Source organism: Pieris rapae, chromosome 12 (genome assembly GCF_905147795.1).
Source record: "Pieris rapae chromosome 12, ilPieRapa1.1, whole genome shotgun sequence".
In the NCBI taxonomy this organism is placed as follows: Eukaryota; Metazoa; Arthropoda; class Insecta; order Lepidoptera; family Pieridae; genus Pieris; species Pieris rapae.
In genome coordinates, this window is record NC_059520.1 from 9647387 (window position 1) to 9670363 (window position 22977).

General features: G+C 31.8%; 2 protein-coding genes across 2 annotated transcripts; both read left to right on the forward strand.

Annotated features, from left to right (window-relative positions):
* Window positions 1–270: 270 nt before the first annotated feature.
* LOC123689592 lies at window positions 271–1024 on the forward strand. The gene has a single exon (XM_045630510.1). It carries the CDS (start codon window positions 326–328, stop codon window positions 1013–1015), a length of 690 nt encoding a protein of 229 aa, XP_045486466.1. The 5' UTR covers window positions 271–325; the 3' UTR covers window positions 1016–1024.
* Window positions 1025–4493: 3469 nt separating this feature from the next.
* On the forward strand, window positions 4494–22945 carry LOC110996689. Its single transcript, XM_022264501.2, has 6 exons — window positions 4494–4599; window positions 17995–18112; window positions 21016–21222; window positions 21737–21970; window positions 22041–22244; window positions 22424–22945. Exons 1-6 carry the CDS (start codon window positions 4589–4591, stop codon window positions 22574–22576), a joined length of 927 nt encoding a protein of 308 aa, XP_022120193.2. The 5' UTR covers window positions 4494–4588; the 3' UTR covers window positions 22577–22945.
* Window positions 22946–22977: the final 32 nt, after the last annotated feature.

The following is a 22977-nucleotide window of genomic DNA, read 5'->3' on the forward strand; positions in this document are numbered from 1 at the left end:
TTTTTACAGACATTGTTTGATGAACACGGTAAAAGTATAATCTTACTTAATATTGTTTTAGAATATCAAAAAAGTTTAAAGAGTAATTTTAAATGTTAATGAACATGGACCACAGCTCACAGTTACCAGTTATAAGTTATAAGTTTTGTATAAAATTAAAACAATATCAACATGAAGTATATTAATATTATTAATTGCATCTATATGGTTTGATTTTCAACTGCTATAATTTGAGAATAATCTATGGTAATGTCCTAAAAATAAGCCAACGTGATAAATTATAAACAAAAAATAATGAAACTATGAAGTTTTGGAAATAATTAAAATGGATTTGCAAGTAATTTCGGACAAAACTAAAATAAGAGAAATTGAAGATGTAATAGAAATACAAAAAGCCTCTGGCAATATAAACACCCGTCAGGTTTCATTTCTTCTTCCGTCCGATACAGAGAGTACACTTTCCGCTAACATTGCTAAAAGTTTAGACAGTGGTCTGTCTCGATCTAAATGTGAACTGCAGCGTTCTAAAAAACTGCAAAAGAAAAAGAAGAAGTCATGCCGAACACTTTTGCCCGATGTTGTATCTTGGCCGAGTGATTCAGATATAACAGTTTTGCGAATGAAGATGCGTTTGGATAAGAATATTAATAACAATACCTTGATTCCTGGTGACGGCCTTCACCAAGCAAATAGTTCTTCAATGGTTAATTTAGCAACGTTGATGTTGCAATCTCCACAGCATTCGAAACATAGTGTGCATGAAGAAATGCTTTTTCCTTTGTCTTCTTGGGAAGGATCAGAAGTAAAGAAAGAATATAAAACACCTAGTTATTCCTATCAAAGTACGGTTCTAATGACATCATGCAGTCAAATTCAGGGGAATAATTTCTTAAAGAATAATAATTTTACTGATTTGGACACGAAATCAAAAATTGCAAGATTTTTTCGCCTCTATTTTTGCCCATGTTGCAGCTGTTTGTATAATATTGAGAAATTAAGGGATGAGTCAACGTAAAAATCGAAAAACTCTCTTTAAATATTTGTTATTTTATTGTTTTTTAATCTTGTTTTTCGCCAACAAATAGTTTTCATAAAAATAAATGCCTGTTAAAATATGATAGCAATTCTTACTTAAGGAACTTTATTTTTGGAACGCTAGATCTTACGCTCTACATAACAAACTTATGTACTTCAACCACTATTTAAATCACACACTTAAAATTAATTATTTTTATCGAAATTATGATAGATTCTAAAGATCTGTGTTGATCACGAAATTATCAAGCATGAGCCAAGTTCAACTATTATCCTTGTTAAGCCTATAAAAAATAAAACATTTTCATCAGGTAAAGTAGAGTGTAAGTTTAGAAGTTACCCCTGTAAGCCGGAGATCCTAGCTTCGATTATCGGCAGACAACTTCTATCGGCAAAATCTTCATATTAACTGAAATAAAATTATAAAGCAGTCCGTTTATTGCGAGTTTTCCATGCGGATATGACGGTATTCCGTATAGTGGATTTGATTAGTAGCACATAACACGAGTGTAAACTTTGTATCAGCTAAGAGGGCAACAGTGAAGTCGATGCAAACAAAAGAAAATAAGAAAAAAACATTTATAATTTTATATTTGTCAAAGTGATACAGTACGAAATGATGTACTACTTTATACGGATATAATATACAGTAAATATACGATAAGTGTTTTTTTAATAATTTCATCGTGTGGCATATTTCTTCCTTATAGGCAGACCTGTGAACGCAGAAACATAGAAACATCTGCCATAATAATAATTAAAAAAAACCGTGCTATACCTTAGTCAAGCCCTCAGATATCTGTTTCTATTTCTTGATCATTATTAATAGTCAAGTGGATGCTCAGCCTTCTGTGACTGACACATGTCAATTTCTAAGGCATATCAGTTTATTGTATATATTCTACGTATGTGTTAAATGTACACATAGAAGTAGACTCCAGGGTCACAGCCGTAATTGAAAGGCACACCTTCAGTTGAGACACGCACGCTGCTCTTCTCAATCTCCAATTTTAAGTATCTATAATCTAATCTAAACATCTCCGGTGGACCCATGAACGAGAAATTAATTTTTAGGCTCGCACTTCTATAAATAATGACATACATAATATCGCTAAGAAGCTAGAATTGATATAATTACAATTTCCTGGCAGATTTTTAGAAACTTTGTTTTCATAACTTAATTACTATTGCTTCCGGTTTAAAATCTCCAAACGAATAAACAAAACGTGATTGGACACCTATAACATAGTTTTTTTTAATAACATCCTATACAATTTCGATAATTAGCTATGCGTACGTTTCTTTTATTTAATCACCGTACCTTCCATACCCTTGTACGTATCCTAACCCGTCCTAGTATCACGAGACAGTGTTTTTATCGAACTCTCGAACTGTGGCCATACACTACGGGGAAGATACGACCTCAAACTCGTTTAAAGAAAAAACCCTCCTCCCTCAAAGGGCAGAGATGCACCCAATAAAAACCCAATAAAAAATGGGTGTCCATGCTGCGATCACTTTGCTTTTTGGGCGTCCTCCACAAATTAAATTGGGGTTGGATTCCCAGTTAGAGGTAACGTAGGTTACCAATTTTGTTCACTCTGAGGGATGTGAGAACCCGATAGTCGAGTCAGATAAGAGAGTCAGATAAGTCAGGTAGGAATTCACTTATAGTTAAGTTTTTTTTCAACAAAGTTTATTTATTTGTGGTTGTTGTGTGCTATGCGCTATGCGCCTACTTCTATACCACTAGTCCATTTCCATAATTGAATGCGATTACAGACTGACATATTATTTATTTAGAAAAGGGAGCAAACGGGCAGGAGGCTCATCTAATGTTAAGTGATACCGCCGGCAATAGAGTCTCCCAGTGCCAACGTGCTCGCGAGTGCGTTGCCGGCCATTTAAAAATTGTATATATAACTGCATTGAGAGTGTCCATGGGCGGCGGTATCACTTAACATCAGGTGGGCCTCCTGCCCGTTTGCCCCCTGATCTATAAAAAAAATACATTCACTAAACAAGTAGTATGCAATCGTTTTATTTATATTATATGTGTCTAGAATATGGTCTGAGGAAGAAGTCATGGCTTCGCAACGTCAGGGAGTGGACAGGTATTGCGAGTGCGGAGGGGTTGCTGCATCTGGCGCAGGACAAGACGCGGTACAGAGAACTGACGGCCAACCTCCAGTAATGGAGTGGCACTTGAAGAAGAAGAAGGAGAAGAATATGGCTGGAAGGGCCTAGAACGGTCGAGTGCGAGAGACGATGGAGCGGATCAAGTAAGAGAGGGCAGCTTAATCGCAAATCAATAACACTTCGTACAAATAAAGAAATTTATTTATTTATCTCCATTTCACAGAATATGAAATTTATTCACGGTCGTAAATATAAATGTATCTCCGATCGATCAATTCCAGACATGATATTAATAATAAAGAAAAAATAAACCTTTAACTGTGGTGCAATGACCGAAAGAAATCTTAACAACGGACACGAGAACGGTCCAACTACATAATATATTATATATACAAACATACACATATATTATATAAACAACATAATATTATATGATGCACCTCAGATCTTTTCATGTTTTGGCTCATTGCTTACTAACACACTAAGCTTCTTTTTCATATAAGTAGTTGACGGAAAGTGCCAGTTCTTCACGTCCGTATAACTTGATTTTAGAATGTAAAATTAAGAAAAAAAAATATTCGACAGGAGGTAAACGAGCACTGTGTTTACTGTCTGTCAAAGACACCCAAAACCAGGAGGTTTGTCATTGCCGAGTTTAAGGCCTCTTAGTCAGAATGGTTCGGGAAATACCTGGAATGGCTGCTGTTTCATAATTTATCTATGAAAAAATTTAATCACTAAAATACAGTTTAAAAGTGTGTAGCGCATCGGAGATATGCACTAAAAATTTACATAATATATTGTGTAGTATTTTCTATAAGATTTTGATGTATGTGGCAACATAAATATATTACTAGTGAATTTATTATTTTTTCCTTGAGCATTTTCTATAAGAATATAAATTAATTAGTGCTGTTTGTGAATAATAAACCAATTAACAAAGATAAAAATGGGTTGTGATTTATAACAAGATAGAACACCCATAAGTGTAAGTACATATTGAACTTATTAGTAAGTTGTATTTAAGTAACATTTAAATATGTTGTTGTCAATTACTTACTTCGTGTTAGTTCTTCGTTGCGACTATGTATGTATTATTAATAATTACAAGCTTTTAGATTACTCATTCTCAATGAAAAGGAAAGCCTATTAAATCCACAGACTGTAGAGAGTTTTAAGTCACAATGATGACATCCGAAATAAATTAATTTTATCTATAACTTAAATTAACTTTTATCGAATTCGTTCGATTCGCGTAACATTGCCAAATGGTTGCTTTTCTTAGTTCCCCCGGCAGGCGTACAAGTTATAAAGCGGGAGAAAGCCCGGCCACCGCGCAGTCCTATCGCGCCAGTACGTCCAGTTTCGCGCGCTTTTTGACAAGTGTCATTAATTTGGATACTCTGCATTAAAAATGAAAATGAGGTATGTAAACTTTTTTATGTAATTAGTAATTACAATTATGAAAATATTGTTACGATAATTTTATTTTTACTTAAAATATTGATAATCTAATATTTAGAAATATTTACATAAAATGTTATGGAAATTCAATAATGTTTAAAATACTGTTTCAACTTAAAATATATATTAGAAAGTAATTAAGTAGGTACCTTTTAATGAAATCTAACAATACAACATCTAAAAAACTGTTGTTACTTTCTATCAACCATTGCTCTGCAAATACTGCACATTTTAAATACATAAAATCCGAATGCCCGAGGTGAATTTCTAAACATTTTGCATGTCATCGGACTTTTGATTTCAACTACTGCAAATCAATCACTTTCTCGTGTCGCATTTATTAAACTACTCAATCTGTTCTCCCATAGTATTATGGCAATTATGCGAACAAGAAACGTAATAATAATGCATAGTTCAAGCACCTTGCCGAGTAAGATATAATGATGTCTTGAACTCGACTACTGCAATAGATATTTCTTCTCAGATTGCTATAATTTTTTAGCTATAATATAGAAAACAATTAAAATATTATAATGGAAATACTGTTAAATCTAGTCGGAACATACTTTATTATATATATATAATATAGGAATAATTGAATAACTAACTACCTAAAGGATTTAACTTAACGCCGCAAAATATAAATTGTTTACAGTACTAATTTTAAATTCACTCAATTTATGTGCTAGGAATTCAAGGGTATTATTTTTAAATAAGCCTTTTCTTTTATATATAATTTATCTTCATGCTACACGTCAAATTAATAATTAAAATAAAGTGCATGAGCTCTACATTATAATTAAGACTACCAAATTGTAGGTATACCTATGTATACATTACGATACTCATTTTGTCTTTAACATATTCAACAAAACTGCTCGTTAAAGGAGTTACTCAAAGAGAAAGTTTTAAATGTCAAAATATATAAAATATTCGTCTCTCAAATACAGGTTTATCATATGCAATGAAACCTTTACAAATTGTAATGAGGAAAAATGCCCCGAATAACACGAAAAAGTAAGTCATGTTATGTAAGATAATAAATTCATAGCGTGTGTTCATTTACGTCTGCTTGCTACTTGTAATGGTCTTTTTGTTATACGGGTGTTATAAGATATATTTGCATGACAAGCTGTTTTGACATTTTGGTATACGAATTGTGTCAAGTTTGACAATCATCATCGTAATTTGAAATTGCTTATTTAAAATAAATTCGATTAAAATTTACGAACTTTTATTAGTTAAAAATAAACTGGTTTAAGGACAAAATAATCGAATATAAGTAATTTAAGTTTTAATTTTTAGTTTAAAATAACAAATGTATATTTAATTGTTTAGTAACAGTTTTTTGTGTAATAGTAATTTAAAAGTAACTAAATTCAAGTTTTTTTGTAACCTAATAACATACTTATCATTCGTCTTGTCGAATCAGGTGAGCCTCCTGCCCGTTTGCAGCCTGCTCCCCTGTTCTAAAAAAAAAATTTTAAAAATTGTATTTCTGCTGGTATGAAACGAAACACTTTTTAAACACTGGGATAAACGAAAAAGAGATAAATAGCAGTTGCTATGTAAATAATGAAAATTTAAACAATTTTCGAGTGCAATCAAATTCCGTATTGTTGCTCAGGAATATGTAGGTATCGACATAGTCTTTTCTCCACTTAACTAGTACTAGGTTTACGTATGAAAGACTCATTATTTTAGTATAATGGTTCATTTAGCTGAATACATAATGGTATGATAGTTCACACGCGCGACCGCAGGTGGGTCGATTACACAACGACAACAACACAAGAAAACGCACTTTTAGGTTTCTGAATATTTCTTCTAGAAGATTAAGGAGATGAAGAATGTGGCTTATCACTTTTACAACTTAATTACATTAATGAAAATACTGATATATTTTACGATCTTTCTACTTACCGAAATTGTGTTAGCTCTTAATGAGGTTTAAGTTTCTATTTAGTTATTATATTTCCTGAGTTATTTCCCTTGCTAGTTTTAGGACTGATAAATAAATATTATAGCGCTATTTTATAATTATAATACCATCGGTAAAAAGTTATTGTCTCTAAAACTACGAGTTCCTACACGAGTACTGCTTTCTAGATAAATGCGAAATATCTGTTAGAAACTACACTTCCCCCGTTACATTAGTATAATAGTTAACTGTTTAATGTTAATTTGTAGACAACCCCATCATTAATAAAATGAGGTATCAACCCAGGAAGCAAGTTACTTCTAAAGAAATGGTCTGTTTCTTAAGTTTTGTAGTTTGTTTCGAGAAAATTTTATTTCAGTGTTAAGTTACTTCAGTGAAAGTGACATTAAATCGCACATCCTTGAAACACGTTGGAAGGAAACGGTTTGTCACGCGATCAGCATTCTTCAGCTAATCGTCAATGATTTCCTTACCGTTGCGTGTATCATTAAATTAATCATTATTACGTTCGTACGCGTAATAGTTATTAAAATTAGATAATGCACGCCCGCGCCGACAGGAAAGTCGAGCAATGTCGCCGGCTTGTCGGAATTTTCGTGCGTGTAATATAAAAATGTCGTCCGGTTCGCAAATAACATAATTAACACATTTATGAATATTCTTTTGAAGTAATGAACGACATGTATTAATTAACAGTTCAGTCTGTCTTATTGCACTATATTAAATACTGTTGTGTGACACTGATAAAAAGTGTTTACGCTGTGATAAAAAGACAGATTTTTAGTTAAGATTAATTTTTCATAAATAAGGCAGTAAAATAGTAATATACGCGACGTTAATTTTAGATAAAAAAAATAACAAACATAGGTACGCCAGCTAACATCTTTATGTTACTCTTAAATCAGTCTAATTGGCTATTCAATTAATTAGCTTCGTCAGAATCAGAAAATAATAATTATAATAATTAGTAATAACAGTTGGGGGATAGTAATAACGGACCTTGATAATTATATTTAGATTTGTCAATTTTACGCCATTGTAAGACGTTTTTGTCTATAAATGTTATCTATTTTTGTTAAACTTAATTAAAAGTTTAATCGCGTGTAATTATCCAATTATTTAGTAAGTGATAGTTAATTAACATAAATCTTCACTTAGTTTTTATAGCGGACGCAAGTTCTGTAACTCATTTATAACAAGATGTAACATTACGTAAATATTTCCGTTACATTAACGAATTAGGCGTTATTATATTATTTAGCTTTCGTTTCGCTGTTTTCGGAAATCAGAAAGCGATTAATTGCACTCGTTCCGGTATAAATAAATCTTAGGAATACATCTACTGTAAATATTTTATTTGAAATAGCGTAGGCTGTTTGGTACATTGCACGGGTGCTAATTGAAGATTTATGGTGGCGCTTAGTAGATAGTTCTGGTGACCCTATAGCTGGTGCTTTCCCTGTTCAAGAATAATTAAAGCAACACAGCCAGGTAATGCTGCGGACTTAAGTTATACAACCACAGGGAACAAACTTTCTATATTTTTTTTTAATTTTCTATTTAATAGTTTTAGTTTATTTTATAATTCAGTACAGCCAAAGCAATTCATTTATCGATATTAGTCCATAAAAGATTATTGAAGAAGCTACTAATTGAAGATAATAAAACGGACCATTTCGGAAGAAATTCGTTCCTTAATTATAAAAAAACAATTAATGGCAGACTCCTTGAATATGATTTTTTGTTTGTCCTACATGTAATTAGAGAATAGGGTAAAATACTATTACAAATAATGCAGTTTTTGAGAACCAGCTGCCCTCTGAAGTATTTCCGAACCAATTCGACTTAGGGTCTTTCAAGAAAAGACCGTACCAATTCTTAAAAGATCTCTGGCATTGAGAGTGTCCGTGGGCGTCGGTATCACTTAACATCAAGTGAGCCTCCTGCCCGTTTGCCCCCCTGTTCTATAAAAAAAATATTCTGTATCGTATTTTGAACAAATATGAAAAGCTAAGGACTATTTAGGAAGTCAGATCAATTTAAAATCACGTCAGCCTCGTCGTCTACAACTCTTTTTGAGGAGGGTTCATAGTATTCTCTAAATGTACGTAAAAAAGATTTTGACGATCAGAATGGTCAATATTTCATTGATACACGATAACATATTCAACCTTCACGTGTCAGAAACACAATACATAAGAAATTGCATCATATAACCTAGACAGAGTGACATTCGCGTGAGCCTGATAATTTGGAGACACGCCAGCTCAAATTTCAGCTAAATAAAATTATCGCATCTATTTAATTGAGTGCCCAATAATGAACCAGAGATAACACATTGATTTTAAGAAACAAAAGAGTAATGTACGCATGTGCTACGTATACGTACGTCATTTGTAATAGGCAAGTAGGTGATCAGCCTCCTGACACATGCCGACGAATTTTTCGGTCTAAGGCAACTTTTGTTAGCGCATAATGGAGATGTTAGCGAAGCTTATTATGGTTCAGACACCGCCCTCTTTTCAAAATGCCTCCAATTAATACCAACTATAGGAAGAGTACATTCATGATTCGAAGTGTACAGACCTAAAACCAATATTCAAACCAGTTTGACATCGACCGAAAGGCTTCTGATGATCTGTTCATCCATTGACTCTGTGAGACGCACTCTCACATCCTGCTATTTCCATTATAAAAGTTGTATATTTAAATCTTTTAATTGTTTCGGAGTTTCATAAATCCATCATTGTTAATTGTATTCTACCTAAGGTATTAATTGTTTATCTATAGGTGGAAATATTATAATATAATAAGTAATTGGTATTGATTTATTTGATTGTAATCATAATTTACATTGTTTAAATACTGTAAATCTTCCTAAAATGCAAGAAAATAAATAAATAATTTTCGGAAGAAAGTCTATTTGTGCACAGCGGGGATCTAACGTGGGAGATTCGTAGGTACACTGGAGCCACTAGGCCAACAAGATATATGTACCTGTTATATCCAATGGATACATTCCTTTCATTGTTCGAAAATTGTTTAGAAGGTCAACCCAACCGTACCAAATCGCTAAATGATTAGTGCAGGTCAAACCGGACCCATAAGTGTCACGATGTTACCTCACCCTAACTAATTGATTGTCACCTCTATGTATAAGTATTCAGTGGATTACAACACTATTTCTATGGGTAATATATGGGTGGGTTTAGCAAACTCAGAGACTGTGCCAATAATTATAAAATGACAAAACTCTCTTAAGATGGAGATGTTTTTATCCGTAGCCCTAGATTAGGTAGGAGAAAAGAATTTACGTAGTAAGATTGATTTAACACCAAAATCATTGACATATATATACACACATAAAGTGCGTGTTCGTTTCCCGGCGAAACAATAAATCAAAAGATATTTATTCATATTGGTAATTATAACTACTGGACACCACGATCCTAGTTAGAAAATTGAAAATGAGAAAATGCACTTTAGTCTTAGAACACAAGAAAGAGTTTCTTTTCCTTAATAGAACTGTAATTAGTATTGTTAGACACTTTCTTATGATAATTATCCTTTTAAGTAAAATACGTAAATCAGTAGCTAGCTAGCCTAGATTATATTGCTTTATGAAGTCTTTGTAATGTATTAAAACATATTGATAACTATATACACACTTATAACCGTCAATATGTTTAATAAAAAATAAGTTCCCAAATCAATAGCGGGCGATAAGAACTGAAATGATGTGCCGTTATTTTGTATCGTATCGTTATAAGCTCACACGAGACTTAAAATACAACTTAGATTAATAAAACGAATCGGAGATGTTCAATTACGCTCTGCACTTGAAATAATTTGACGGGCAAGCGTACGTAAATGCAACTTACACTTTCTTTTGTTATTCACGTACGAATAATAGTATTCAAGTGCTTTATTTAAAACCCTTGAGGTTTATTCGTGCAGTGAAAACGCTGTATATCGACCGATAATAATCGAAATTGAATTAACAATTCACCATAAACATTCCTAGAATAAATAAAATATATGGCGTTCAAATATCTATTTAATATTAGTGTTTAATTGTTTTATACTATTAAAAGTTTCCTTGATTAAACTGGCGCTACAAGTTTTAAGCAAGTGTCCTATAAGTCTATACGTACTATTACTAGTCAATTTTTATTATAAGAGCCGTGATGTCTAGTGGCTTTAGCGAGCGTGCGACTGTCAACGGGGTCGTAGGTCCGATCCCCGGCTGTGTACCAATGGACTTTATGTCTATGTGTGCATTTAACATACGCTCAAACGGTTAACTAAAATATCATAAGAATTGCTTGCCTTAGACCCAAGTCGAAGATGTCAGGCACAGAAGGCTGATCACCTACTTGCTTATTAGATTGAAAAATCATGAAACATATACAGAAATGTGAGGCACAGATCTTAATAGGTTGGAACTGATTTTTATTTTATAAGTCACGTTACAAGTCAATTTATATGTCCTAAGGGCACTCCTGCAACATATCAAGGCACGCCCATCGCACTCATATAACCTGTCTCACCACGTGCTACTTAGCCGCATTTCAATTGCGTAATGTAAAGCTTTAAACGAGTGTTATTGATTGTTTCTTTAACTTGTGTAATGTAACGTAATCTGTGGGTACCACATATGACCAATCCATGGGTCAAATATGTGGTACTCTTCCGTACCACATATTTGTATGATTTTTTCATTTGCACACAAAATTGTGTGAGAACAATTTTGTGTGTAAATGAAGAAACCACTTAATCTCAAAAAAAAATTAGTGATATTTGTTAGCCTACTAGTTAAAATATCAATGTCAAATTTTACATTGATATTTCAACTATATATGATAATATAATTAAGGAATCTTTTCAAAACTTTTCTTCTCTACATAAACATCAATACCAACGCCATCCGTAGGTCCGTCGTTCCACAAGTGAGCGTCTCTAAAGGCAGTTTATGCCGCCCACAACCACTATGTAGAACCAGCTACCCGCTGAAGCATTTCCCTTCAAGAAACGAGCGTACCAATTCTTAAATGGCCGGCGATGTGAGTATCCATGTGCGGCGGTATATCTTAACACCAGGTGAGCCCGTTTGCCTGCCGTTACTTACAAAACGACTGGTTTAAAAATAATATAATAAAACCGAAAAGAGATATTAAAAAACATTAAACTCACACAGAGAGAATTACATAATGAAAGTGAAATCTTGATATCCTCGCGCCAACATAATTCAGCTGCTGATTATTTGATATGCTCTTATAAATTTGCAATTAAATCACGGAGGCATTCTAAGGCCACATACACAATTCAATTGGTACACATTTGGTTTGTGTAGTTTAAACGATTTTCGATATATATTGCACTAGAAATGGATATGTTTGAGATTTACAAAGACTGAGAAACGAATGTCATACTTATAAGTAGAAATCAAATTTTGTTAGTAATATTAACTACACTTCGTAGCTTCGTATGCTGCTCTAACAGATTCGTTTTCCAGGGCTTTACTCACAAAAAAATGCAGAGTATAAATATCTTGTATCTGTAAATCAAAATACATATATATATGTGTTAACCAGCTTTAATATAAATCTTTACTTCAGAAACTAGTTATTTTCTTTTCATTATAATGATAAACTTGAGAACAATTAAAAAACTTGTCTATGCTTATTTTGTTCTAGAGTGAAGATCATTAGTCTTACCGGACTTTAAAACTTTTAATAATAAGTTGACGTGTAATATGAGTTTAACAAATTAGTTTCACATCCAATCAGATTACATTTGTTGTTTCATCATTTAACTAGAAGCATCAGAATTCTAATTAAAAATATTTGTTTACTATTTGACATTCGTTTTTTAATATTTGCCGCCAAAATTTTAGAAATGAGGTAAGGTATTCACTTTTATATTGTCTATGGTCTCCGCTAGATTTTTTAATAAATTATGAAGTTATGACTGTCATATAGACCAGTGTCGATAATTTTTGAAACCAAAAAAAATTACAGTAGGATGAAACCCATTAGAAATGCAGGGGAATATGATCAAAATGAAAGGAAAAATAAATTACGGTCGATCCGAGTTCGGGAAGTGGGAGGGGGGTGACTTTTAAGGGGGAAAAATTGTTTATCTTGATTTCCGGCGAAACTACCAGTCCTATGGAAAAAAGTTAAATGGCAAAGTTGTAGGTCATAAAAAGATCTACAACTTTGGTATTTACAATTTTTTCACATAACCTCAAAATTTAGGTGAAAAATTCAAAAAACCAAGTTTTTGGTTTTTTATTTATATCTTTTTTAAAAAGTTTTTTTTTTCTACGAAATTTGGTGAAAACTTACCTTATTATGTCCCAAATATACTGTAATTTATTTGATTAAAAATATTTATTTTTTCGCCTCATTTTAACTTAATATCAAAAAAGCACCCTAATTTTCAATTGAAAATTCTGACGTCAAAATTTCAGCTTTTTTCAAAAAGTTTGGGGGCTTTTTGTTCGTTGAAATATCTACTTTCTGATGGTGTAAAAAAAAAATACATTACTATAGAAAATATTATAAGAAAATGCAAAAAATTGAAAAAACCTCAAATTCGAAAATTTTCTTTTAATTATGTACAATTTTGAGGTATTTATTAAAATTTACACTTTAATTACTCAAAAAACGTAAGATTTCATGCTTCATTGATAAACGAAAAAATTGCAAATTAAAATATACTTCTATAATTAACAAACAAATAAGTTAATAAAGTTAATATTTAATAAGACATCTACAATATTTTGAAAAAGTTGTAGAATCTTCTGTAAATAATATTTGTAGATGCCTATTTATTGCTGTTTTAAGATAATTTATATACCTGAGTGACCTTCGGTGAATTTTAGCCCAGTGTAAGTTATTTCATTGAGAAGTGGGGATGGACCTAGGAGGGTCTGGGCCTTACTGCTACCTGCTATTTCGTAGCAGCTGTAAAAACCGTTAGCCAGTATTCGAGATACAGAGTAGTGTACAACATCGTTTTTAAAAATACACCTGCAGGCTGAGTTACTCTAAGTGATTTGTGAGAAATTTACTTTATTCAAAGAAAAATTCAAAATTCACCGAAGGTCACTCGGGTATATAAATTATCTTAAAACAGCAATAAATAGGCATCTACAAATATTATTTACAGAAGATTCTACAACTTTTTCAAAATATTGTAGATGTCTTATTAAATATTAACTTTATTAACTTATTTGTTTGTTAATTATAGAAGTATATTTTAATTTGCAATTTTTTCGTTTATCAATGAAGCATGAAATCTTACGTTTTTTGAGTAATTAAAGTGTAAATTTTAATAAATACCTCAAAATTGTACATAATTAAAAGAAAATTTTCGAATTTGAGGTTTTTTCAATTTTTTGCATTTTCTAATAATATTTTCTATAGTAATGTATATTTTTTTTTACACCATCAGAAAGTAGATATTTCAACGAACAAAAAGCCCCCAAACTTTTTGAAAAAAGCTGAAATTTTGACGTCAGAATTTTCGATTGAAAATTAGGGTGCTTTTTTGATATTAAGTTAAAATGAGGCGAAAAAATAAATATTTTTAATCAAATAAATTACAGTATATTTGGGACATAATAAGGTAAGTTTTCACCAAATTTCGTAGAAAAAAAAAACTTTTTAAAAAAGATATAAATAAAAAACCAAAAACTTGGTTTTTTGAATTTTTCACCTAAATTTTGAGGTTATGTGAAAAAATTGTAAATACCAAAGTTGTAGATCTTTTTATGACCTACAACTTTGCCATTTAACTTTTTTCCATAGGACTGGTAGTTTCGCCGGAAATCAAGATAAACAATTTTTCCCCCTTAAAAGTCACCCCCCTCCCACTTCCCGAACTCGGATCGACCGTAATTTATTTTTCCTTTCATTTTGATCATATTCCCCTGCATTTCTAATGGGTTTCATCCTACTGTAATTTTTTTTCATTTTTTACTATTTTTGAAGGCTTCGGCACTGGTCTAATATAATAAATCGACGTTTTAGTTTTAATAAAATCAAAGCAATTAATTCGTAAGCGCCGCGTAACGTAGAATTGTCGATAGTTTAATGTATTAATTCATTAGTTAGTAGCACTTTAGGTCCATTAAGAACAATTTCAACTAATGCATTGTACTCAGATAGTTTAGCTGTCCCAAATAAAAAGTTACACTGACAATTTATGTAATTAAACGTAATCGAAAAAATTTCATAATTGTAAAGGTGTGTAAATATGATTGTACACTGAACCGTTGCACTCCATTTACTTCAGTGAGATAATATTGCAATAAATTTAGAAATACTTTAAAAACTTACTAGAAAGTTTAATGAATTTTATGTATGAAAGGGATCTATCATAGCTATCTTTTTGATCATACACCATAGGGTAATTAAGTCAAAATGCGTTTGTATTAAATATAAATAAAACACATAACTATAGAATTTTATTGAAGGTGTCGGTTTAATTACAGCTGATAACTGTACAAAAACATTATCAGGATCCCGAATCTTGCGTACCTATTTTAATACTGATAAACTCGTAATGCAAGTGAGTAAACGATACACGTAAATACCAAAATATTATGCAACTTTCACTTCCTTTAATATCTTCGAGATATTAGACTTGTTAGATAATAACTTTCATTCTAGCTTCGACTTTGTATGCTTTACTTAGACTGCTATTTCTGTGTATAACTTCAATTGGTTGTTAACTTATATCTTTTCCTTTAGAATAAAACAGTAGACGAACCTTTTTACACTAATCTTAATATGTATAAATCACGTGTCACGTTTTTTGTCCGCGATGGACTCCTAAACTACCGAACCGATATCAATCAAATTTGCACACCATGTGCAGATTTGACTTAACTTTAACTTAAAAGATAGGATAGCTTACATCTCAATTTATACCCGCAATATTATTTTATTGCAAATATTTGTTTATTATTTTATACAATTCTAACAGATGGTGCTGAATCCTCCTGAGAGAAGCGACACTACAAATCTGAATATTATTAAAAAATATATGTAATATAACAAAAGCCGAAGCCACAGCAACGCTTGGCCGAGTCTGCTAGTAAATTTATAAAAATTCAATCTGCAGTGTAAAAAGACTGTGACAAACATATGCCTTTTTAATATAACAAAATTAAAAATATGTTGTAAACTTAAAGTCGCATAACACAATTTATGACATTATTGTACTGGTTTTATATCGAAATCTGACGAGATTTAGGTCATAATTATACAACACTTACATGATAGGTAATAAAGCATCAGTAGTGTTAATTATAGGACCACACCTTAGCAATTCGACACACATTTGTAGTTGCACCGAAAATTTATTTACGATATGGACTTTTATTTATCGAGATTGACAAGATGTTTCTCAAATGTTCCTTTAACGGCAAATGAGGTTACTGACCTAGGACCTTAGAGGATTTAGGTCCAGTAAATATGAAGAATGTTGGAATGAATGTTCTATCAATTCAAAACAAGCTTCTTTAACTTGGACTTGGTGCTTGGATTTTGGTATTTCTATCTTTATTTATTTATTTATCACTACATTTTTCTATCTTAACAGTAATTACTAATACGATAGAATTCCAAAATCCCACACCAACTATTCTAGATAAAAACATTAAAAAATTAAACTTATATTCCTAAATCTATCTATCCATAACTAACAACTAACAACTTGGTACAAACTCCCCGTAATAGTTAAATTTTGTGCACTTTCCTACGTATATTAATTTAAAATAAAATTTATCTAAACGTTGCAACTGGATTTAAAAATAACAAGAATTATTATTATTATATAGTAGTTCTTAAAGAAACCTGCCCAGGTGTAGGTACGTACGAAGTGTAATAAATAAATTATGTCATAAGGTACGATTAAATGTTGACTATTGACATATGCCAAAGTCGTAAGAGCAAAGTCCAATATGTTCAGGAAAAATAAAAGAATACTTACTTTTATTACTAGGATCATTACAGGAACAATTAAAAATATCAAATGAAAACTTATTTTTTCCTATGCGACGATTTAAACATTGTCGTTTCGTATACAAATGGTTAAAAAATAACTTAATGTATATGTATTACAGTAATTCATCTAATAAGTTTTTCTAAACTTCATTTGTTTATATACATAATGTTTTTAGTATATTTTATAAATAATTCAAATATCTAATAACCTTAAAATGTAATAACTAAAATATTTCACTAAACAGTCTAATGACCAATCGTAATTAGACTGTTTACGATTGCTTTACTGTTTTAACGTAATTTCGGATAAGATATTAAGCACACGGCATCTTATACATTACCTCTCTCTTCGCGGAAATATAAAACCTTGGTGAAACAGAGATATTATATTATTACTACTCTTTATTTGTTTTTAAAAAGTCGCATTTACTATTTATGATAATTACAATCTAAACTAAAACTATATTTATGTTGTTGTAAATTATTCAGGAAAGTAAAATTAGGTAAACGAGTATTACCAACATAAAATGTTTTGCAAAAAATCTGTAAAAATTACAGTTACATCACCCAAGGAAGTTAAAAATGAGAAATTATAAAAGAGCTGTAATACTGCCTTACGACTTTGTTCAGCGAGGCAAGCTATTTATGTACATAACTATAGACTGTCCTACATTTTATTATGAAAATTTATTTACTTATAAATATTTTTACTCAATGAATGTAATCTAATCTAGGCAATGATGTAGTAAGTATTGTCTTGTGCTCAGCTTGGCCTGTCGGCGAAACTTGCAAGTTTGACGTAAATCCAATGAATCGGTTGAATGCGCCGGTATTATCTCGAATTTAAATGCTTGTACAACTTTTAAACACTCACTCCGCAGGCTCTAGGACACAAAATATCTATATATATACGCGGACTCTGTGACCCGTCAATTATAATTATTGATAAAATATTTTGCAAAATAAAATCATAAAGTCATACTAATTTTCGCATAGTGCGGGTTTAATACTTTTGTATGAGAGATATTCCTAGTCTTGATAATTTGGAAGTTTATGTTTTGCATAATTTATTATATTAGGCACAATTTACACTATCTACTAATTTTGAAAAAATAGTCCTAGAAATACATTACATTTAAATAGATCTCTTAAGTAGAGGAATTTAAATATCCAAAGAAAAACAGAGTAAGAATAGTAAGATAAACGAATGTGTCTATAATATATTTTGGTTTACTCCTAATATTTTACAAGTAGGTATTAAATGAACACGTAGACAAAGTATACTGCACACCCAGTGTTCAAACTTTCGACCTCAGGGATGATAGTCGCTGAATCCTCCTCAGTAAAACGACACTGCTAATCTGAATATTATTAAAAGAAAATATTTTGTTTCAGGTGGAGTATTTTATTTGGTTTAATGCTTATCGGCGTCGCATGCGCATCAGAAGAAGAAGACAACGTTCCTGATGCAGGAGTTGAAGAGGACGATGAAGAATTACAATTTGATCGCGAGGTAAACGAATTAATAAGGAAAATAGAACTTTGTGTCGTTGCGTTTGATTGTATTAATAAGTAGTTGTGAAGAGAAACAAAACAATTCTATAAATTGACAAGATTTTCAGAACAAGTATGGAAATTAATATCAAAAACTAAGGAGGAAACGACACAGACTAAATTAGTTCCACAAATATAAGTTATACTGCAGCTATTAATAAATGTAGGGTTTTCTTGGCTATTTCTAATGTAAAACATATGAAGACCAGTATCAAGGCTTCTGAAATATCAGAACACCTTAGATCACTCGCCGTTTATTATAATAATAAAGGAGCAGAACAGGATTGATATTATCACAAGGGCTTAATGATTATGATTAGCAACCTAAAAAGGTAGTCATTACCTGAATGAACAATGTTAATACAAAATGTTAGTTATTTACGCTGGACCTACAGAACGTATTATAATTTTGATTTTGCCTTATTACAGTCATAAAAAGAAATTGCACTCACGACATCAGAAGTGAAAGTGTCGAATTTTGTTTATTTTTTTACGGCTACTAAGCTATTAATGCAAGTTGTCACACGAAAGTGAATGAAAGTATACCTTCACTTTAGTAGATCGTTCCTTTCGAATGATTCTATACAATGTAACATTGCTAGGATGTTTAGGGGTTTAGAACACGCGTATAGATTGAAAGTGCTGCGGAGGCTTTCAAGGCCTATAATTTCTTTAAATGTGAAAAGAATTCTCTGATACCCTACATTCACGAACAAAAATCGGTGAATGAAAATATTTTGAATGAAATACTAATTTTCTTAACTAATAACATTTATTCTTAACCAGTTTCTAAACAATTGGTACATGCATTGCAATTATTATATTATATAGTACTAATTTTTGATAAAGGGTTGTCAAAAAAAGATGAATAGTTTAGCAAATTTACTTAGCCGGTAACTTTTTCATTTTCCAGCAAGTGAAGTTTGGTAATAAGTTTTGCTGAAGCTTGATAATTATTGCTACATTTTATTCCTGATTTAATATTAGAAACTGAATGTCACTGAAAAAAACAATTTTGCTATCATGATTTAATTATACAATTATCCGAGGTGACTTTTGTTTTGAAAAAAATCTCCCACTTTGACAGGTTCAGTTAAACGATTTAGATTTCACATCTATATAACATTTAGGTATTTATTTATTTTTTTACTTCTGTAAGATAAAAAAAATGGCACAAATTTGCCGCCGCCAAAGGCTGCAGCCTGCTGGTAAATGCGCCACTGTTGGTCAATATTCCCTGCAAATATTTCTTAATCTTTTATAATTTTTGATAATTTTTACTCATTATCAGCCTCATTTCTTCGCCCTTACGTAGGCCTCCTCCATTTTCCTGTATTATGCACTAGCCTTTCTGTATCCACTAGAAACCGGTTGGTTTCTAGTGTTCAACTAGGTTTAGTTGAAGATGTCGTCAGTCCATCTAGTCGGTAAATTTTTCTAAAGTTGGATAAGCACGTTAAGCTGTCTTCTCTTGTGGTATTCAAATCACGTCGTATATTTAAAAAAACATTTACACTAGGGCTTTATCGAGATAAGCCGCCTTGACAAATGTTTGAATTTTTTTTTCCAATACCTGCATTACTATTCGCATTTATAGAGGTTTTATTTAACTATATTATATTAGGTTATAGACGGGTTATGTAAATTACCATTCGTAATAATCAAGTCCGTTTGTCAATACTGGCGTGGGAAAATACTACCTGACCTATCCTTATGAATCTCGACATACTAGGAATATTTTCTACAATTTTCTTATATATAAAAAACCAGACTGTGTTGGGACATATAACATACACATATGGAAAATCAACACAAACTAGTTCTACGGTAACGGAAAATACCATTCACATTGGTTAATGTGTGTTACAATTATAATTTATATATGTTTTAATTTCTTTGGTTTGTTCCATTAGTTTGGCCAAAAATCTAAATAATAATTTCTTAATTTTGCACTTCTTGCGCTCACCACAATTTACTTTTATTTTCTCATAGTGTTTGCCTGGAAGAGATCGCTCGATTATAATATTTTAATCATTACTTACCATTTTAAACCTTACTTATGGTCTATTTCACAATGTCCGGTTAAGTACCAAATAAGCTATTTATTACTTATTGGTAGGATATACGTCATGAAATGCGAAGTATCTTATTCGGAACTTTTATCTTTCGAATAATTCATGTGTTGCATAGCTATTTGGAACTTCATCCATACATTGTGAAACATACCCTTAGCCTACAATATAAGAAAACGTCGCGTCGCTCCTAAAAATATACACTCATTATTGTGTAAATGAACCATAGTTTAAACAAAACAGAAAACTAAATTAAGCTGTACTATGATCATTATTCAAAATACCGTAGACGATTATAGAATAAATACAACTTGTAACGTAATTACAAATCTTCCTACGCATCTTCCTAAAGATTAATTACAAATGCATGGCAATGATTCCTAAACAAGACGTGGGCTTCAACAAATAAGATCATTTCGTAAGTGAGTCAGATTTTAACTGAGTTTCAACAGGTCTAAGGCCTATTGTTAACTGAAGTTATGTAAAACATTTGTCACTTAAAAGTGAGTCATAAATTAAACGCAATCAAATAGTACAATGGAGGTTTACTTCAATCCTTTAAATGCTGTATTTGTATCTTAGAAATGTTATTTTTGACTCTCCTCGTCTGTGACATATCTTTCTACATACACTACTGTTAAGCCATCTTGTCTAGATGTCTCTTTTTAATAAAACCACAGAATAAATATAAATAAATGATACTATAATTATTACATTCAACTCCTAATCCAGGATAAACTTTTTTGGTTGGAAGGCTCGAATCTGAAGAATTATTTTTTTTCCCTTTTAGGAGTCCCGGAATTTGAGGCCGAGAGCATATAACACACCCGTGGCCTACCCTAACACCCTGCCTAGTGGTTTTCGACCAACGCCATCTCTTGCTGAGCTTGCAGGCTACCAGCGTGCTCAAGAGCAGCAGGAGTATATAGTTCCCACCAGACCTCAGCAAGTCTATATCGAAGAGCAACGACAACCTATTAGGACACCTCACAGGAAGGTAAATAGAGCGCCAGGTGTTAATTTTAACGTTTTTATAGAACAGGGGCAAACGGGCAGGAGACTCATCTGGTGTTAAGTAATACCCGTGTCCCATGCACGTTACCGACCTTTTAAGAGTTGATACAGGAGCGTTCTAATTCTTAAAGGTCGGTTGGTCCGTTCCTGAAGGACCCTTTGTCGAACTGGTTCGGAAATACTTACGTGGGCAGCTGGTTCCACATAGCGGTGGTACGCGGCAAAAACTTCTTTGAAAAAATCGCTCAGTTGTGGAACGACGGACGTTGACGTTATTGTACGTCCCTTCATTTTTTGTGCTCGGATTTGCTATTCATTGCCTTAAATTGTGACTAAAAACTTTAGTAACAAAAACATATCAAAATTATCGTCGGCTGTTAATCTTCTTTTGAGCCGTTCTTTCATAGATATTTTAATGTTACCAATTTTATTACTAGACTATTTTTTACGTTTCTTCTATAAATCAATACCTTCTAATATTTGCTTCCGTCTCTCAGCCTCAGGACCAACGTCCAGCTAAGTTCCAACAATCACTGGAAGAAGAGGAAGAATTAGAAGAAAAAGAAGAGCCGGACCGCCTTTCAACTCTCTTACAGCAATCAAAGTTTGACTGTGGCACTCGCAAGACTGGATACTATGCAGATGAGGAACTGAATTGTGAAGTGTTCCACTACTGCCAGGATAATGTTAAACACTCTTGGATTTGCCCAGAGGGATTCACATTCCATCAAGTATGTAACTCTAATTTAAAATAATTACTTAAATAAAAATAAGATAAACTTAATAAAATCTATTTTATAGGTTCACCTAATTTGCATGCCACCAAATCACGACAATATCTGTCAGAGGTCATCCAAGTACCACTTTGTTAATGAATACCTTTACAAGCCTATTAACGAAGAGGAAGTCCAAAGGAAACCTAACTCTCCTCTGCGTTACTCCGAGAGGTACTACCCATCTGAGGTCTATAATGATGACAGATATGAAAGGGAGGATGAGGAAGAGGTGAGATTCTATAACTACAATATTTAAATTTATAACATTTGTGTCATAAAACTTTGTCCAATTGTTATGAATACTCGAACAAGCTTTAAAACTATTGTAATGTAATACTTTAGGTTTCTGAGTATAAACTACATATTAAACTAGATAAAACTTTAAAATTACATTAATTGCAATTACAGGAACAAGACCCTAATAGACAGCAAGCAGCACAAATCCAAGAAAGACCACATCAGAGACAGCAATTCCAGCCCCAGGTCTTCAGATCAGCTGAAGAAGTCAATATACCTTTAGTCCAAAGACGTCCCCAACGTCCTTATGACTTTGAACAGTAAACTATATTTTATTAATTAATAAAAATGTTCAATTATTTCCAAGTGCTACATTAGCCACCTTAGAGCGGTTAATTATAATTTAAAATCACTATTCTAAAGCAACATATAAAAATTAGTGATTGATTTCTAAAATCAGATTTAGCCGTTTCATGAGCATTTGGGAAAGGTTAAATTATTATCGAAATATTATTTTGGTGCTCAAGATATAATTTAAAACTTTTAAATACTTATTTTAAATATAATTTAATAGTTTACGTACTTATTTATGACACTGTACAATAAAGTATTTTTGTAATAGTATTTTGTAAATTACAAATTAGATATAAGCTAGTCTGCTAGAGCTAAGAAATAAAAGTTTATTAAAAATAAGATGAGTTTTACTGCTTCGTTTAAAAGACAAA